General features: G+C 36.8%; 1 protein-coding gene across 1 annotated transcript in view; it reads right to left on the bottom strand.

Moving 5' to 3' along the window:
* Window positions 1–10,502, bottom strand: part of ABCB5 (ATP binding cassette subfamily B member 5) — a 115,699-nt gene extending 105,197 nt beyond the window's left edge. Inside the window, exons 1-4 of the mRNA XM_069587638.1 lie at window positions 10,450–10,502; window positions 8,308–8,362; window positions 7,846–7,996; window positions 4,482–4,536 (exon numbers count right to left, since the gene is read on the bottom strand). Coding sequence (XP_069443739.1) covers window positions 4,482–4,536; window positions 7,846–7,996; window positions 8,308–8,362; window positions 10,450–10,502 — 314 coding nt within the window. The remainder of the gene's footprint in view (window positions 1–4,481; window positions 4,537–7,845; window positions 7,997–8,307; window positions 8,363–10,449) is intronic.
* Window positions 10,503–21,385: the final 10,883 nt, after the last annotated feature.

Here is a 21,385-nt window from a genome sequence, read left to right as displayed (position 1 = left end):
TTAAATTGCACATGAAAAAAAAGAAAACGGAAACAGCCCTAAAGTCCATCATCTGGTGAACAGACAAACAAAATGTGATATATCCTTGCAGTGGATTACTACTAAGCAATGAAAAGAAATAAACTACTAATACATATTATAATATGGGTGAATCTCAAAAACATTACATTTAATAAAAGAAGCTAGCTGGGAAATCCTATATACTGTATGTCTCTAAGCACATGCAGTGTCTGAATTCTGCAAATCTTTAAAGATAGCAGAGAAGTATTTGCTTGGGGGTATGGATGTGAGAATTGGACTGTGAAGAAAGCTGAGCACCAAAGAATTGATGCTTTTGAACTGTGGTGTTGGAGAAGACTCTTGAGAGTCCCTTGGACTGCAAGGAGATCCAACCAGTCCATTCTAAAGGAGATCAGCCCTGGGTGTTCTTTGGAAGGAATGATGCTAAAGCTGAAACTCCAGTACTTTGGCCACCTCATGCAAAGAGTTGACTCATTGGAAAAGACTGATGCTGGGAGAGATTGGGGGCAGGAGGAAAAGGGGACAACAGAGGATGAGTTGGCTGGATGGCATCACCGACTCGATGGACATGAGTTAGTGAACTCCGGGAGATGGTGATGGACAGGGAGTCCTGGCGTGCTGCGATTCATGGGGTCACAAAGAGTCGGACACGACTGAGCGACTGAACTGAACTGGACTGCGGGGTGGAAATGGGAACTGATTACAAAGGAGGAATCTTATTTTCAGAACAATTGTCTAATTAGTAAGACAAAGGCACAGACAACATTAAAACATTAAAATTACATAAGGCTATGAGTGATTCTCTTTGTAAAATGACTGAGGTAGAATAAAATTGTTCAGTTCCTGATTATTACAGAGGTAAGAGGCACAACCATATTCCTACCAAAAGAGTTCTATAAAAAACTGTTTCCCAGATAGCTGTTCATCAAAACATTAGCTCAGCAGGATGTTTGGTTTCCATAATTAAAGAGGTTTGGAAAACTTGGGTTAAACTGAGCCTTAACTATGCTTATCTGTCCAAAGTGTCCAACAAGGGTGTCATATACAGTGTTTTCTAAACCAACTTGACTGTGGAACTATTATTCATTACATACCTCAAATATTTCAAAACTGATACACTAGTTTGAGAAACAACATCATAACAAATATTACATTATAAATGTTAGGAATATTTCCTCATAAATTTTGTAATCTCTTAATAACTGTGCATAGACTACATAGACATATCTTACTCTAGCCCTTTTATTATCTGTTTTTAAAATAGATGTCCCTAATTTTAAAGGTTCCAAACTTTTTCAGTAAGAAACTCATACTTCATGATTGTAACATCAGAGCCCTGTTCTAATACTGTAAGACTAGTATATTCAATAGAAGGAAGTTCCTGGATCCTAATTAGGAATTTTCAAAAGATCCAATACCAATAAATTTTATGAGAAAATTGCTAAAAAAGTTAGAAACGTTCCCTCAAAGAAAGGTGAGACTGCAGCAAAGCAAAACTTGAGGCAGTACTATTCACATTTAGTTGCAGAACAGCACAGCCCAACTGAATGTTCTGTGATGAAGAAAATGTTCCATATTTATGCTGTACAATATGGCAGCCAGCCTTACATGACTTGTGAGCACTTGGCATGTGACTGAAGATGAGGAACTGATTTTAAAATTTTATTTAATTTTAATTAATTGAAGATTATGAAGCTACAGTCACATGAGGTTGTGACTAACAGCGTGGAAGATCAAGAATTATGGCCTAGACAGTGCCATTGCAGTGTCTTAGGGTTATATAACATGGAGGCTTCACTTCTGGGGGAAAAGAATAAGAGATCCCCTAGGTCTGATAAGGGCTTCCCTGGTAGCTCAGATGGTAAAGAATCTGCCTGCAATGTAGGAGACCCAGGCTTGATCTCCGGGTCAGGAAGATCCCCTGGAGAAGGGAATGGCAACACACTCCAGTATTCTTGTGTGGAGAATCCTGTGGACAGAGGAGCCTGGTAAGCTACAGTCACGGGTTGCAAAGAGTCCAACACGACTGAGCGATTAACACTTTTACTTTCACTTTAGGTCTGATAAGACAGATAGTTTTAGTGAGACACTACTGAAATCCAGTGAATATACCCAGTAACACTGCATTTCTCTAACAAACAACACATGTGACAGAGGAAAGCATATTGCTTAAGACACAAGCCTACAAAAACAAAATGTCCTTATAAGTTATCTATTTCAGAATTTACAATTTTTAATCTGAATACAATTTTACTATAAATATTCTGAGACTAGAGATCTCTTCAAGAAAATTAGAGATACCAAGGGAATAGATCATGCAAAGATGAGCTCAATAAAGGACAGAAATGGTATGGACCTAAGAGAAGCAGAGGATATTAAGAAGAGGTGGCAAGAATACATGGAAGAACTATACAAAAAATATCTTCATGACCAAGATAATCACGATGGTGTATGTGATCACTCACCTAGAGCCAGACATCCTGGAATGTGAAGTCAAGTGGGCCTTAGGAAGCATCACTATGAACAAAGCTAATGGAGCTGATGGAATTCCAGTTGAGCTATTTCAAATCCTGAAAGATGAAGCTTTGAAAGTGCTGCACTCAATATGCCGGCAAATCTGGAAAACTCAGCAGTGTCCACAGGACTGGAAAAGGTCAGTTTTCATTCCAATCCCAAAGAAGGGCAATGCCAAAGAATGCTCAAACTACTGCACAATTGCACTCATCTCATACGCTAGTAAAGTAATGCTCAAAATTCTCCAAGCCAGGCTTCAGCAATACATGAACCGTGAACTTCCAGATGTTCAAGCTGGGTTTAGAAAAGGCAGAGGAACCAGAGATCAAATTGCCAACATCTGCTGGATCACGGAAAAAGCAAGAGAGTTCCAGAAAAACATCTATTTCTGCTTTATTGACTATGCCAAAGCCTTTGACTATGTGGATCACAATAAAGTGGAAAATTCTGAAAGAGATGGGAATACCAGACCACCTGATCTGCCTCCTGAGAAATTTGCATTCAGGTTAGGAAGCAACAGTTTGAACTGGACATGGAAAAACAAACTGGTTCCAAATTAAGAAAGGAATATGTCAAGGCTGTATATTCTCACCCTGCTTACTTAATTTATATGCAGAGTACATCATGAGAAATGCTGGACTGGATGAAGCACAAGCTGGAATCAAGATTGCTGGGAGAAATATCAATAACCTCAGATACACAAATAACACCACCCTTATGGCAGAAAGTGAAGAAGAACTAAAGAGCCTTTTGATGAAAGTGAAAGAGGAGAGTGAAAAAGTTGGCTTAAAGCTCAACATTTAGAAAACTAAGATCACGGCATCCGGTCTCATCACTTCATGGCAAATAGATGGGGAAACATTGGCTGACTATTTTTTTTTGGCTCCAAAATCACTGCAGATGGTGACTGCAGCCATGAAATTAAAAGATGCTTGCTCCTTGGAAGGAAAGTTATGACCAACCTAGATAGCATATTCAAAAGTAGAGACATTATTTGTCAATAATGGTTCATCTAGTCAAGGCTATGGTTTTTCCAGCAGTCATGTATGGATGTGAGAGTTGGACTATAAAGAAAGCTGAGCACCAAAGAATTGATGCTTTTGAACTGTGATGTTGAACAAGACTCTTGAGAGTCCCTTGGACTGCAAGGAGATCCAACCAGTCCATCCTAAAGGAGATCAGTCCTGAGTGTTCATTGGAAGGAATGATGCTAAAGCTGAAACTCCAGTACTTTGGCCACTTGATGCGAAGAACTGACTCATTTGAAAAGACCCTGATCCTGGGAAAGTTTGAGGGCAGGAGGAGAAGGGGACGACAGAGGATGAGATGGCTGGATGGCAATACTGACTCAATGAACACGATTTGAGTAAAGTCCAGGAGTGGTGATGGACAGGGAGGCCTGGTGTGCTGCGGTTCATGGGGTCGCAAAGAGTTAGACACGACTGAGTGACAGAACTGAACTGAACTGATAACAATCTGAATAGTTCATTTCCAAAATTCATCTGAATAAAACTTTACTATTCCTTACTTTTTTTTTTCCACTTAACTATTTGTTGCACATATTTTTGGCTTTTAAAGTTTACTGGGGTGGCACTTTTTCTGGAAGTTTTGTAAGAAAAATTACTTGAAAAAAAGGAAAACTTAGTCATTTAACCTCTGGGATATGTACCTTCAGTTCCAGGAAGCAAAGCTGATACAAAAATGCAAATCCCAATACAACATTTCTATTATGACAATTTTGTCAAAACTGAAAGCATATGAAGCTATACACCTTTCAAGTAGGTGAAAAAATAATATATAATTATGTTTTATATATCTAATGAAAGAAGAGGACGTGTTTACTTTACTTATTTATATGTAATATTAATAATCAGATAGGTATTTCAGTTTTTTACATACAAAGCAGCATGCAATGAATATGATATTAACATTTCATTTGTACTCACACAATCATATCTTCATTCACCTTCTCTTGAGACTGAGTACAGTTCCGATAATTTGCTGTAGAAAAGTTTTTCAAATTATAAAGGATATTAATCTATTTATAATTGGCCATGGTGTGTTTTATACATAGTCCTCCAAACAAAACATAATGCCTTCTCAAGAAAATGGACTTAACACAATAGCTAATAATCATCTTTCTTTTCTATTCTTCAAACTAAAATTTGAAATTTGAATTTATTATCTCTGGTCACATGAAGTACACATGCAACATGAAAAGTTGCAAGGAAACATTAACCATGTAGCTCATACCTGGAAATAATTCTTTAGGATATCTCTGATTTCAGTAACAGGAATGTAAGTAATAGTAACAGAATTTCCTTTCCTTTGAGATTATGCATTTAGAATTCAGTTTGAAATACCCCAGGAAATAATTTAGAAAGTCCAGGAAAAGCAAGAATACCAATGAAAGTTGTAATAGTTATGGGAAAAATTTAAAAGAAGCTCATTGAAATTTGTTGGGTACAAGAATGGCAACATCATAAAATAGTATTTAAATAATTCTTGGTTTACCTGTTTCCATGTAAAATTTCTATATATATTCTAAAATAACCTACATCATACCTTAATTAGTATACCAAGGTTGTAATTTCACCAACAGCACAAAACAGAGGTTGATATCAACTATCATAATTTTCTTTCTTAAAGGGCCATAATATGTGTGTGTGTTAGCCGCTCAGTCGTATCTGAATCTTTGCGACCCCATGGACTGTAGCCCACCAGACTCTTCTGTCCATGGGATTCTCCAGGCAGGAATACTGGAGTGGGTTGCCATTTCCTTCTCTGATCATAATAAACATTTGTAATAAATCAACAGACCTCATGCTCTTCATTTCTTACATAAACACAATAACATCCTATATGATGATATATATGATCTTTATGTGCATTTTTCCTTTATTCCATTTTTGGAACTTTTTTTAAAGCAGCTTATCACAAATATCAAAGTTGACATAGAAATATTAAACCTCAGTACAAAGTTTTAAGGAAATTTAACTGAATTAACAAAGAGATGGGAGGGGGGTTCAGGATGGGGAACACATGTGGCGGATTCATGTTGATGTATGGCAAAACCAATACAACATTGTAAAGTAATTAGCCTCCAATTAAAATAAATAAATTTATATTAAAAAAAGAGGTCATGGGATGTAAGGAGTTATGGAGAAAGGGAACTCTGCATGTGGCTATAATTCACAAGCTTCCTCCTCAGAAGCACTTGTTTAGACAGAACAAGGTCTCTTATTGAAGTGGAGAGGAGTCTTGTGAAGAATGGGGCCAATTTCTTAATTTGGTTTTTGGAGACTGTGAAGAAAACTGTTTCTGCATTCTGAATGAGAAATGCCTCTGAAGTCAGCTCTCTTCCTACAATATATCTTTTGGAAAAAAACAACAACAACAAAGAATATATATTGTTTCTAAAAATCATACCTAGAATCACATAAAAATGGTATAATTTCATTTTGGAGATTATATTAATAGAGGTAAAATGTGAAAAAGTTCAGTGCTGGAATAAAAATGGGCCTCTGATCAATGATAGTTATTAAATGTATCTTTAATTGTAGGAGCAAAAAATCCTCCTCTGTTATCCTTCAGAAAACCAATGTTAGAAGGCTGAAAATATACTCCTTAATATTTCCACTTCTTTTTAATAATATGCTATACCAATAATAGGATGTGTGCTTAGTCTCTAAGTCATGTCCAACTCTTTGTGACCCCACCGACTGTAGCCCACGAGGCTCCTCTGTCCATGGGATTTTCCAGGCAAGAATACTGGAGTGGTTGCCATTTTCTCCTCCAGGGGATCTTTCTGACCCAGGAATCGAAACTGCATTTCCTGTTTCTCCTAAACTGGCAGGCAGATTCTTTACTGCTGAGCCACCTGGGAATCCCTATACAAATAAAACCCATTATTTACCTAGATATTTCTCAACCTCTTTATGTATTCATTACATTTGAAACAACACACAATTAAACCCTGAGTAACACGGCTCAAACAAAAACAAAATTAAAATTCAGCAATATCAGTCAGATACTCATGACTACAGGTTCAATCCCTGAATTGGGAAGATCCCCTGGAGAAGGGAACAGCTTGGGCTGCAAGGAGATCCCACCAGTCCATTCTGAAGGAAATCAGCCCTGGGATTTCTTTGGAAGGAATGATGCTAAAGCTGAAGCCCCAGTACTTTGGCCACCTCACGTGAAGAGTTGACTCATTGGAAAAGACTGTGATGCTGGGAGGGATTGGGGGCAGGAGGAGAAGGGGCCGACAGAGGATGAGATGGCTGGATGGCATCACCGACTCAATAGACGTGAGTCTGAGTGAACTCCAGGAGCTGGTGATGGACAGGGAGGCCTGGCGTGCTGTGATTCATGGGGTTGCAAAGAGTCGGACATGACTGAGCGACTGAACTAACTAACTAACCCACTCCAGTGTTCTGGCCTGGAGAAGTCCATGGACTGTATACTCCATGGGTTTGCAAAGAGTCAAACAGGACTGAGTGACTTTCGCTTTCACACATGACTACCCTATCTAAAGTTAACAAAGTAATAATTTACAGAGCAGATCTAAGACTGAAGCTACTTAGCACATTTGCCTGCAACTGAAGGAGTACTCCCAAAGAGATTGTCTTAAGTTGCTGTTTGTCCTTACTCCTTCCCTTTTTTCCCCTCCTTCCTTCCCTTTCTTCACTCACTCATTCAGAGAAAGAGACAGACAGACATAACTGGCAATCAACAAACATATATTCAATAAATTGGCAGTTCCATTTGTTTACCAAATGAAATGACATCTTTAGACTCTATCATTAAAATATCAAAAAATTAATAACTGTGTAGATAGGATGTCATCACATGGAAGGAAATAGAAATGGAAACTATGAATTTATTCCACTTGAACAAAACTGGGGCATTTAAAAAATTAAAATTTGGGTGGAAAATAATATGGTATAAATTAATATTTAAAGTCAAATAAGGAACAGAGGGTCTGCAGTTTGTCAACTTACCTTACAGATTTTGGACTTATGATCTCCCCTAATCATGTGAGCTATATATATATATTTTAAAATACATGTCTCTCTTTTTCTCTACATAAACACACACACACACACACACACACACACACATCCTATTGGTTCTGTTTCTTTGAAGAAGGCTGACAAATATGGATTTTGGTTCTTTAGTCCCTGGCAACACAGAAGAATAAATATTACACAGTTTGACAAGAGAATAATCTGTATTATGAATTTAATGTCTGCTTTCCTTAATACTTTTGAGTCCCTAGCAACATGGAAAGGTAAATATTGTACTCACTTGTGTTGGTTTTGACTAGACATCCACTTATAAGGTTGTCACTCATTTCTCCTAGTATCAGTGACATTACAGGAAGACAGGCCCCATTTACAAGTGATGCTAGTAATCCTAGGATCATGAGTGTGATATCCAGTCCGTCAGCAAAGCGAAACTGAGGAAAATGAATAAAACACATTAAATAAACATCAAAAATCAGCCTTTAGCTTTTGCCATTAGTTTGGGCAAAATTGGATCTTTGTACAGGTATTGTGTTATTTTTTAAAAATCTTTTATTATAGCATTTATGGGTTACTTACATATATTTTTCCTGTTGGAAATAATAGTTTCGTAAATTATTTTCTTAAACACCCCCCCAAACACAAAAATAAATTGTATGAGACAAACACAATTATTCTATATTCTCCTGACAATTCCCTAAAATTTTCTGATACATAGACACACTTTCTAACTACTTTTACTTACTATTTCAATAGGTCCAACAACTTGCTTTCTTACTTTAGGCAGTTCTTGGAGTTTTCTGGAAAACAAATGTTTAAAATGGAAAGATTACAATGTGAATATAATTTGTAGAATTTTCTAATTAAAACTGTGTTGAAGTATCAAACTTGGTAATAAGTTTGTATCAACACTGAAATTTTAAAATCAAACGATGATATACAGTACAAAGGTTTTTAGTATAATCACTGGGAAAGTAATTTATCACTGGCTGTCTCTGCATTATTAGTTAGGTAACAACTGAAAGACACACATCTGAAGTAGAATTTTTTTATAGTGATAAAATACACATAACATAGGACTTACCATCTTAACTATTTTTAAGAATATAATGGTATTAAGTACAATCATACTGCTTTTATCACCATCAACCACTCATAGAACTCTCATCTTGGCCAAAAGAAACTCAGTACCCAATAAATAACTCCTCCCCCATAGCCATTGCCAATCATCATTGTACTTTCTTTTTCCAGGAATCTGACTACTTTAAGAACTTCATTTTGGTGGAATAATACAGTGTTTTATTGTTTTCTGAAGGGTTTATCTCACTTAACAAAATGTCTTCAAGGTTAACCCATGTTGTAGTACTTTTCAGAATTTTCCTCCTTTTTAAGTCTGAATACTATTCCATTGCAAGTATTATCTCACATTCTGTTCACCGTTTACCAGCAGTGAACACTTGGGTTGCTTCTACTTTTTGGCTATTGTGAACAATACTGCTACGAATATAGGTATAAAAATATCTCTCCAAGTCCTTGCTTTCAATTCTGTTGTGTATCCAACCAAGAGTAGAATTTCTAGATCATGTGGGAATTCTTTTAATTTCTTGAGGAATCACCATACTGTTTCCTACATCATTTCACATTCTCATCAGCCATGCACAAATATTCCAATTTTTCTATATCTTCAACAACATTTCTTATTTTCTGCTTTATATTATTATTACTATTTTTAGATAGGAGCCATCCTAATGAGTATGAGGTGGTGAATTAGAATTTTTAACCCTTTGTAACAAATTGCTTAAGAGAAACTGTATGCTTTAAATGAAAGAAGTTCTATTAGGTACACATTAAACAAGTGTACTGAGAAATTTGTACTCACTGAAAATTTCATTTCTTAGCTCACTTTCAAGGAGTTCCAGACAAAGAATGTAAATTTTTGTCCACTGATTTCAGGGAATCTGTAATCTGTCTTTAAATACACACACACCACACACACACACACACACACACACACACACACACACACACACACGACTCTGAAGCATTAAAAGAAGGGTGGAGGGGATCAGATTAAATTTCCTAAAAAAGATGTCACAGAAGGATGAACTCCTGACTCCTCTCTTCAGCTTCATAACATATTGTTCTGGCCGCTTTGATAAATGACAAGTCACTTAATTTTATTCCACCTGAAGTTAATAATTTACTAACATATTGGGCCAGTTTGCTCAGAGATAATTCATAGATGACAAAAATTATTGCTTCAAGATGATAAAGCCCTACTACTCCTTCTCCCAGCTCAAATGTGGACTTTTAAAGCTCTAGATCTAGTGAGCCCTATCTTCTTTTGATAAATTTTGTTTCAGGAATATATGACCGGTAATCTAAAGCAGGCCTCTACAGTTTTATAGTTTATACACTGAAATTTAACTCAATTATTATGGTAAAAATAGAAATAAAATATTTAAAATCATTTCCATTTTACATCTCTAAGTTAATGAATTACAGGTGTAGGAAAATTTTATAACATACAAATATACATATAGAAAAAATAGTTAGAATCCAATATTTTCTTTTATTAACTGTACCACATGGAATGAAGGATTCACAAAGAATTAAAAATATTTAAGTATTTTCCCTCTACATGTTGGTAAGAGATAAGAAATTTGGAAGAATAAATATCTGAAGTAAATACAAAATCAAAGCCTCTAGCAATTATGCTTCCTAAATTTACTATTAATCCAGTTATAGCACTATGTTAAAGTCCAGCAAAATGCAAACAGCACTGTTATTTTTGGAAAATATTATTGACATTTTGCTACAGTTGAGAAAAGGATAAGATATAATTGAAGTTGCAGAACATGTTTTGTAGAATTTAGGCAAAACATACCCATTTCTCTGGTAATTTTTTTGCATTTCTTCAGTTTGTTCAGAATTTGCCATCTTATTTACAACTTAATTCTTCTGAAATAAAATACCAACAAGTATATCATGACAATGTGAACTTTTATCACTTAATTGATATGAAGCGTTCTTTACATCCCTAAGGGCTTCTAGAAAAGCATGCTGCTGAGTTTCACCATGCCCCCCCAACCCTGACACACCAAATAAGTTTCTGGTTACCTAGCTCACCTATTCAGAACTTAACATGAATTTATAACTTCTTTGCTTCATTCTGGGCTTAGATTTGGAGCTAATAAAATTCTAGAAATAGAATAAAAAGGAGAAAAGCCAGATTTCATGACCAATGCATGTTTTCCCAGGATATTGGATTTTATTGTTACTAATAAAAACCTTTAAATTATCTAGTGCTTAGTTTTCTCTGTTACAAAAACAAAAAACAAACAAATAAAAAACTGGTGCAATAGCCAGTAGCTTGAGGGAGCAGAGTTCTCTAGTTTATTAAATATGAGGAAGTTAGAGCTTCTACTATATATGAATTAATAGCTCTTAAAAATTAGAATATTAAAAAGACCTCATTATATTAAATATAGTGTATTCTTCCTTTAGATGATATTTTAGGATCTTAGGTGGTCATTTAGTCACTAAGTTGTGTCTGACTCCTGCGACCTCATGGACTGTAGCCCCCCCAAGTCTTCTCTGTCCATGGGATTCTCCAGGTAAGAATACTGGAGTGGATCACCATTTCCTTCTCCAGGGGATCTTTCCAACACAGGAACTGAACCCTGGTCTCCTGCATTGCAGGCAGATTCTTTACCATCTGAGCCACCAATGAAGCCCAGTTAGGATCTTAGCTAGTCTCAGGATTGCAATTATCAACATAAATTATCGTTTCTTTGCAAATACACAGATGTTTTTGACTCAATATGATTTGTTAAGCCATGCAATATCTATGGGCCTGATAGCTCAGTTGGTAAAGAGTCAGCCTGCAATGCAGGAGACTCCAGTTCGATTCCTGGGTCGGGAAGATCCGCTGGAGAAGGGATACGCTACCCACTCTAGTATTCTTGGGCTTCCCTTGTGGCTCAGGTAAAGAATCCACATGCAATGCGGGAGACCTGGGTTCTCCCTGGGTATGATTCCTGGGTCGGGAAGATCTCCTGGAAAAGAGAAAGGCTGCTGCTGCTGCTAAGTCACTTCAGTCGTGTCCGACTCTGTGCGACCCCAGAGACGGCAGCCCACTCCAGTATTCTGGCCTGAAAAATTCCATGGACTGTATAGTTCATGGGGTAATATCTATATTGAGATGATTATAACATATATGGACTTAAACTGTAGAGTGGACTTAGTAATCAATTAAACACTACTTGAAAGTGTTAGTTGCTCAGTTCTATCTGACTCTTTGAGATCCATGGACTGTACTACCTAAGCATCTGTAAAAACCTGTAAAATATACTTTCAAATAGTAAGTTTCTCCATGAAGAAATGATTTCAATGGGTCAGAAATGGCTCTGTCCATGGGGATTCTCCAGGCAAGAATATGAGAGTAGGTTGCCATGCCCTCCTCCAGGGAACCTTTCCAAAAACCCAGGGATAGAACCCAGGTCTCCTGCATTGTAGGCAGATTCTTTACTATTTGGGCCGCCAGGGGAGACCTTGAGAAAGAAGGCATGATACCAATACACTGGCATATTCTTCCTGTTTTGGAAACCAATGTTTATAACTTCATACAAGAAATCTTCATAATTGCTATACTGATGTTATACCATCTCCAGTTATTTAACATATGTGTAAGTAATTAAATAGACTCTATCAAACATTGCATTTCATAGAAATTAGCAATTCTATAATAAAACTCATAAATTCATTAAAAGAAACCAAAACAATTTAGGCTCACCTTGGTAAGTGCATGATCTGCTGCTTTATACCAAACTCGTCAGTGGTTTCTCCTCTTCAACAACAACAAAAAAAACCAACTGCATTTTCAGAACTGTGCTTTGCTAAAGCCTATTTTCTGACCACACCTTAATATCTGATTACAGCAAGGGTGAATTTCCAAGTAAAGCACACCATGTTCTTGTCATAGTGTGCTTGGGAAACAAAATGAGCAAAGAAAATTCACTGAGCCAAATAAACACTCTTTTTAAAGATGTGTAGTGTTTATATACCCAGTTTTCTATTGTTTAGTCCCATATAATTTTATTAGCTGAGTTAGTAATTGTAATAAGTAAAATAAATGTCTCTAATGTCAATGGCACATTTGCACAACACATTTTCATTGACTGATATACATTATATATTTATCTGCTGGTGGCTGAACACTTCAGTTGTTTGCATATCTTGGCTAATGTGAATAGTAAGAAGCAACTGATTTTTGCATGTTGATGAACACATGTATTAGCTATGACAATTGTGTGTGTGTGAGAGAGACAGAGACAGATACTGTATAAAAGATCTTGTCTGAGAACAGAGTTCTTTTTCTAATTTTGATGTTTTATGTTTCCTTTATTTGCCCAAGTGTGCTGGCTGGAACTGTGTTGAACAGAAGTGGTGAGAGGAGGCATCCTAGAATTGCTCCTGATCTTAATGGGAAAGTTTTCAGTTTTTTTCCATTGAGTAGGATGTCACCTGTAGGTTTTTGAATAAATGGTCTTTATCATGTTGAAGAAGTTTCCTTTTATTCTTAGTTTGTAGAGTGTTATTATCATTAAATGGTGTTGAATTTTGTCATATGTTTTTATTGTATCAACTGAGATAGACACAGATTTTTCTTCAGTCTATTAATGAGATGTATTAAATTTGGTTGGGGCTTTCCAAGGGGTGCTAGTGGTAAAGAACCTGCCTTCTAGTGCAGAAGAGATATGAGATGCAGGTTCCATCCCTGGGTTGGGAAGATCCCCTAGAGGATGGCATGGCAACCAACTCCAGTATTCTTGCCTGGAAAAACCATGGACAGAGGAGCCTGGCAGACTATAGTCTATAGGGTGGCAAAGAGTTGAATGTAACTGAAGTGACTTAGCAAGCACACATGCATTAAATTGATTGCTTTTTGAAAGTTCACATACCCTTGCAATCTGGCAATAAATCTCACTTTTTCAAGATGTGAAATCACTTTAATAAGCTGTTGAATTTGGTTGCTAGTACGGCAAGTTCCCTACATATGGACGAGTTCCATTTCAAGAGCGTGTTTGAAAGTCCAATTTGTTGTTAAGTCCAACAAAATTAGCCTGAACTAACATAAACTAACATAATACCTAAACTAACACAATCGGCTATATAGTACTGAACTGTAATAGGTTTAAATACTTTCCACACAAATAATACACAAACCAAGCAGAAAAAGTAAAGACAATATTTTTAGTCTTATAGTACAGTACTCTAAAAAGTATAGTAGTACAGTGAAACAGACGGTGTTTCTTAGCAGTGTCAGCTACATCACCACAGCTTTTACCCTTGTTTTTGGACATCCTGGGCTTAAAATAAAGATTCTATACTACTATACTCTGTACAGTACTGTACAGTAAAGTACACAAAAGCACAAACCCTTGTAGAGGATACATGAACATCACAATATACATCAGACACGTGAACTAACTTATGTGATTGGACATGTGAATGCATGTTCCCATCTTTGAAGGTTCGGAACTTTAGGTTCATATATAGGGAACTTACTGCATTTTGTTGAGGAATTTTATATAAATATTTATAAGGGATATTTGTTTGTAGTTTTCTCTTTTTTCTCTAAAAAAAGGAAATAATTCTCCTTCTAGACTGTCTTGAGGCTCAAGATATCAAATTCTTGCTAGAGTTTCTAACCTTTATCCTTTCTTGAAGATTTTGGGCTTGCCAGCCACCACACTCATGTGAGTCAATTTTTAAAACTTAATGCTCCCCTTTTCTAATCTCTCTCTCTCTAGATAGATAGATAGATACAGATATAGACATAGACAAAACCAATAGGTAGTTTCTGGAGAATCCTGATTATTATACCCAGCAAGACAGGAAGTTATATGATGAATAGTACATAGAGTGACTTTTCTAGCATCTAAGAAGAACATTATGACCTAAATTGTTTCACCACACAGACAAGAAGGGCCCTGAGGTTAATCTTTGGAGGGTGGTTAATATGTCAATAAGTAGAGATGTGTGGAGGAGGAATAGGAACATAATCTCAGGAATGCAAAGATGAATTATCTCAAAATAGAGGAATGAGACCGGTCTGGTTAGAATTAACAGTTCATGCAAAAATCAAGAAAGAGATGAGGTAGATGAGATTGTAGAATGCACTGAACCAAATTTTAGGGCAACTGTTATAATTTTCTGAGAATGAGAGTGACAGGGCCATTGATATTTGATACAATTAACCTGATAAATGTTGATTATAAGGACATGGGAAAAGATAAAATCCAGGTTGACCCATTATGATCTAGTTTAACAGCAGTAAGAAAGTCAAATCTGAGAAATATTTTTAAGGAAAAATTGACAAGATATAGAGTCAGGAAACAAGAAAGAAGGAATTAGAACACGTTCAATAACTAAACTTCAGCAACTGGGAGTAAAAGAGTAAGAAAGATGGTAATAGGGAAGTCAGGAGAGAAAGTTGGTTAGGGGAAAAAGTTACATTTAGATTAAAAATGAAAGCTTGGTTAATATTTGTGTGTCCAAGTGAACATATCTTTCATATAGATGGAAATGTGACACTGATAATTAGGAAAACTGTTAAGCTAGATGTATATTTGTGATAGTCATCTGCACAGAATGAATGATTAAAAATTTAAGGATGCGTGCATGTGTGTGAAGTCGCTTCAGTCGTATCCGACTCTATGAGACCCCATGGACTATAGCCCACCAGGCTCTTCTGTCCATGGGATTCTCCAGGCAAGAATACTGGAATGGGGTACCATTTCAATCTGAGGATAAACTTGCTTTAATAATCTGACAATGTTATATACAAGTACAGGTGAAGTGGTATAGCAGAGAAGTCAAGAGTTTTGCTTCTAGTGCAGTGTTATCCAATGGAAGTTTCTGCAAAAATGAAGATATTCTCTATATCATCCAAGATGTAGTCACTAGGCATGTGTAGCTATTGGAGCACCTGTAATGTGGCTATTAGGGGTATTCCTCATAGCTCAGTTGGTAAAGAATCTGCCTGCAATGCAGGGGACCCAGGTTCAATACCTGGGTTGGGAAGATCCCCTGGAGAAGGAAATGGCAACTCACTCCAGTATTCTTGTCCTGAGAATCCCACAGACAGAGGAGCCTGGCAGTCTACAGTCCCTGGGGTCCCAAGAGGCGGACCTGACTTAGCGACCAAATCACCATGACCACAGTGTAGCTACTGAGGGAACTAAGTTTCTAGTTTTACATAATTTAACTAATTTAACTTTTAAAAACCACACATGGCTAGTGGCTATCATATTAAAAAGTACATTTCTAGAGTCAAACTGCCTAGACTCAAATTCTGTACTCCCCATGCATATAACTTTGGGTAAGACATTTAATCCTTACTATAGCACTAAGCACAGTGTCTACAACTCAATACCTCTCTTCCTTTTCTAAAGTATGTAACTACTTGGTTCATTTTGTCAGCTTAGGACAAACAAGCCATATCAATTTACCACAAGATGTCAGTGTAACATCAGGATTTAAAAAAAAAAAAAAGAAGTGAAGGCAGAGGTCAAAATGGTGAAATAGGAGCTTTCTACCATCTCCCACCCCAAAACACTGATTTAGACAATCACTCACAGACAAGAGTGCCTTTGGAGATGTCTGGGATGGTCCAGCAGAGAAATTTCAGCTCACTATTGCAGTAAAAACCTGAGACTAAATGGATTGAAGAGAGTAAGAGAAATAGTTTAACTTTCTCAGCTATATAGGAAGCCGCTAAAGATGCCCATTTCTTTCTAGCCCTATCTAGAATACTGAGGAGTGCTGCATGACTAGGGGGCTGGGAGTAGCTGGGATAATAGCAGCCAGGGGCTCAGAATGGAACATATCAAAGGGGTGCAGATCCTACTAGTCTTGATATGATCCTACTAGTCATATCAAGAAGCCAGCTCGAAAGTTTCTTGGGATGCCTTGCCTACGGATTTCCTCAACTGGCCCATGAGTACCCCCTACATTCTGCACGCCTCACGCACAATCTACTGCCTCCCAACCTGTGACTGGCTCCCTGTGTGCACCCCTGAGGATGGTGTAAGCAAGGCTTTACAAACAGCTAGTGAACATGCATGCATATGCACAGAAAACTGAGAGAGGTTTACAGGATTGTGAAAAACCACACAAAACAGCACCGCCCTAGGAGAATAAAGAAAGTGAGAAGCTGTCAGTATGTGGTCTGGCAGTGCAGGATCAAGAGAAGGCACACAATCTTAAGAATCTCCCTCCATGAGGAAGCAAGAAGTGTAAAGTAGACATAACCATAGAAAAGGTCTAAGAACACCTAAAATTCCCTAACAGGGCTGAACAAGTGTATTTCTTTCCTGAAGTCAGTCAGGAAAGACTAGAAGAGATAGTTCCTTCTTCAAATGCAAAGACAGCAATGTAAAACCTCAAGAAACATAAAAAATCAAGGAAACTGGATATCACCAGAGGAACACAATAATTTTCTAGTAACTGATCCCAAAGAAATGGAGCACTGAGATTTGCCTGATAAAGTATTCAAAATAATTGTTTTAAAGAAGCTCAGTGAGCTACTAGGAAACAGAAAGACAATTCAACAAAATCAGGAATACAATACATGGGCAAAATGAGAAGTATAAAAGAAATAAAAATCGTAAGAGAGAAACCTCGAGCTGAAGAATACAATGAATGGAGATACATGAAAGAGAAGGAATCAACAGCCTATCAATCAAGCAGAAGAAGAAATCTATGAAGTAGAAGACAGGTCATTTGAAATTACTGGTGAGAGAATAACAAAGGAAAAACGAAAATAAAATGATGAATGAATGAAAAAGAGTGAAGAAGGTGAAGAAGGCTCCCATGAACTGTAAGACACTATGAAGAGAAAAAGCCCAGCTTTATTAGAGTTACAGAAGGAGATGAGACAGAGAAAGGAGTAGAAAGCTTATTTAAAGAAATAACGAAAAAAAAAAAAAGAACGACTGAGAACTTTCCATTTTTGGGGAGAGATTAGACATTCTAGTTCAAGAGGCTCATAGGTCTCCAGTTTCAACTCCAAATGATCTTCTCCAAGACACACTTATATAATAAATTGTTTAAAATTAAAGACAAAGAGAGAATTTTAAAACCAATAAGACAAAAGAAATTTCTCACGTGTGAGGGAATGCTCATAAAGCTAACAGCAGATTTTTCGGCAGAAACCTTGCAGACCAGGAGAAAGTGGAATATTGTATTTAAATCACTAAAAGAAAAAAAACAACAACAACTGTCCACCAAGAATACCTTGCAAAGCTGTCATTCACAGATGAAGATGAGATAAAGATTTTTCCAGACAAACAAAAGCTGAGGAAGTTCATCACCACAAGACCTGCCTACGCTGACAGGAATTCTTAAAGCTGAAATGAAAGGACATGAATTAGTCCCTTTTCCAGGGAATCTTCCCAATCCAAGGGTTGAACCCTGGTTTCCTGCATTGCAGGTAGATTCTTTACAATCTGAGCCACCAGGGAAACCCTAAGTGAAAGTTGCTCAGTTGTGTCCGACTCTCTGAGACCCCATGGACTGTAGTCTGCCAGGCTCCTCTATTGATGGAATTCTCCAGGCAAGAATACTGGAGTGGGTAGCTGTTCCCTTCTCCAGGGGATCTTCCCAACCCAGGGACAGAACCCAAGTCTCCCACATTGCAGGCAGATTCTTTACTGCCTGAGCCACCCTAGTAATGTAAATATATAAAAACATAAAGAACACTAGTAAGGTTAAGTATATTGTTAGATGTAGAATACTCTAATACTATAATATGGTGGTACTACTTAATTCTAGTATAAAGGTTAAAGGACAAAATTATTAAAATAACAATTGCTGTAATATTAGTTAATGGATACACAATATAAAGTGAGTTAAATTATTATATTAAAACATAAAAGGTGGGGGAGGAGGGGTAGAAGGTTAGAGTTTTTGGATATGATCAAAGTTAGGTTGCTATTAGCTTAAAACAGACTGATAAAATATGTTTTAAATAACCCTCATGGTAACCATAAGGTAAAAACCTACAGTGGATACACAATAGATAAAAAAAGGGAAGTAAAGCATATCTTTATGGATAATCATGAATATATAAAGGAAGATAACAAGAAAGGAAGAGAGAAGCAATGGAACTACAAAATTAGCCAGAAAATACTAACATGGCATTAGTAAGTCCTCACCTATCAATAATCACTAAAATATAAGTGGATTAAAATTTTTAATTGAGAGGTATAAAGTGGCGGACAGAGTAACAAAAAAAAACCCCAAGACCCAACTACATGCTGCCTACAAGAGATTCACTTCATCCTTAAGGACACACAAATGTGCAAAGTGAAGAGATGAAAAAGATATTCCATGCAAATGGAAATCAAAAGAGAACAGGAGTAGCCACACTTATATCAGACAAAATGGACTTCAAATCAAAACTGTAATGAAATAAAGAAGGTAATTATTATATAATGATAAAGAGATAAATTCACCAAGAGGATATAACAATTGTAAATATTTGTGCACCCAGCACTGGAGCACTAAACATGAAAACAAATACTAACAGATCTAAAGAGATAAACAGATAGCAATATAATAACAGTATGAAACTTCAATATTTCACTTTTAACAGTGGATAGCCTCGGAGAAGGCAATGGCACCCCACTCCAGTACTCTTGCCTGGAAAATCCCATGGACAGAGGAGCCTGGTAGGTTGCGGTCCATGGGGTTGCGAAGAGTTGGACACGACTGAGCGACTTCCCTTTCACTTTTCACTTTCATGCATTGGAGAAGGAAATGGCAACCCACTCCAGCGTTCTTGCCTGGAGAATCCCAGGGACGGGGGAGCCTGGTGGGCTGCCATCTATGGGGTCACACAGAGTCGGACACGACCGAAGTGACTTAGCAGTAGCAGCTAAACCAGACAGAAAGTTAATAGAGACACTGAACCAGAACTACTTTAGATCAAATGAACCTATCAGACTCATACATAACTTTCCATCCAACGGCAGCAGAATGCACATTCCTTTCAAGCACGCATGGAACATTCTCCAGAATATATCATACGTTAGATCACAAAACAAGTCTTAGCAAATTTAAGCAGACTGAAATGCCAAGTATCTTTTGGACCATGATAGTATGGAACTAGAAATCAATAATGGAAGAAAACTGGAAAATTCACAATGTGTGAAAATTAAACAACATACACTGAACACCCACTGAATCAAAGAAAAAGTCAACACAGAAACTTAAAAAATCTTGAAACAAACAAAAATGGAAACACAACATGTCAACATTTATAGTATGTAGCAAAAGTAGTTCTAAGAGAGATTATAATGATAAATGCTTATATTAAGAAAAAGAAAAATCTCAAATAACCTAACTGTACACATCAAGGAACTAGAAAAAGGATAACAAACTAAACGTAAAGTTAGTTGAAGGAAGGAAGTAAGAAAGATCACAATGGAAATAACTGACACTGAGACTAGAGAAACGACAGAAAAGAAACTAACGGCTAATTTTTTAAAAAAGATAAATGACATTGAAAAATCATTAAGTAGACTAAGAAAAGGACTCAAGTAAAATCAGAAATTAAAGGTGTCAAAAAAAGATTAAACATTTATTTAAGGGACTTACTTCCCTGGCGGTGCAGTGGTTAGAACTCTGAGCTTCCACTGCAGCACGTTCAGGTTTGATCTCTGATCAGGGAACTAAGATCCTGCATGCCGTGAGATGTGGCCAAAAAAGAAAAATAAGTTAAAGGAGATATCACAACTGATAATACAAAGCATCATACTATGAAAAATTACATACGAACAAACTAGATAATCTATGTAGAACAAACGGATAAATTCCTAGAAAGAGATACAACCTATTAAGACTCAAGACAACCAATCAAGAATCATGAAGAAAGAGAAGAGCTGAACAGATCAGCAATAAGTAAGAATATTCAATCAGTAATCCAAAACCTCCTAAGAAAGAAAAGACTAAGACCACATGGTTTCCCCATAAATTCTACCAAACAGAGAAGAATTAATGTCAATACTTCTCAAATTCTTCCAAAATTTGAAGAAGAAGGAGCACACCAAACTCATTTTGCAAAATCAACATTACCCTGATACTAAAGTCAGTATGGAGGTTCTTCAAAATATTCAATATAAAACAGCCATAATGATGCAGAAATACCACTTTGTGTACATAAACAAAGAAAATAAAAACAGTATTGAAGAGAAATATGCTCTTCATGTTTATTGCATGTATGGATGTGAGAGATGGACTATAAAGAAAGTTGAGCGCCGAAGAATTGATGCTTTTGAACTGTGGTGTTGGACAAGACTCTGTGGTGTTAGACAAGATTCCTTGGACTATAAAGAGATCCAACCAGTCCATCCTAAAGGAAATCAGTCCTGAATATTCATTGGAAAGACTGATGCTGAAGCTGAAACTCCAATACTTTGGCCACCTGTTGCGAAGAACTGACTCATTGGAAATGACCCTGATGCTGGGAAAGATTGAAGGCGGGAGGAGAAGGGGACAACAGAGGATGAGATGGTTGGATGGCATCACCAACTCAGTGGACATGAGTTTGAGTGAACTCCAGCATACCTTGTTTTACTGCACTTAGCTTTATTGCACTTTGCAGATATTCAGTTTTTTACAAATTGAAGTCTTGTTGCAAGCCTGTGTTGAGCAAGTCTATCAGTGTCATTTTTTCCAACAGCATTTGCTCACTTCATGTCTCTTCTGTGCCACATTTTGGTAATTTATCCAACATTACAAACTATTTCATTATA

Source organism: Ovis canadensis, chromosome 4 (genome assembly GCF_042477335.2).
Source record: "Ovis canadensis isolate MfBH-ARS-UI-01 breed Bighorn chromosome 4, ARS-UI_OviCan_v2, whole genome shotgun sequence".
In the NCBI taxonomy this organism is placed as follows: domain Eukaryota; kingdom Metazoa; phylum Chordata; class Mammalia; order Artiodactyla; family Bovidae; genus Ovis; species Ovis canadensis.
Note: the sequence above shows the minus strand (reverse complement) of the source record. Positions and strands in the feature narration are given on the sequence as shown.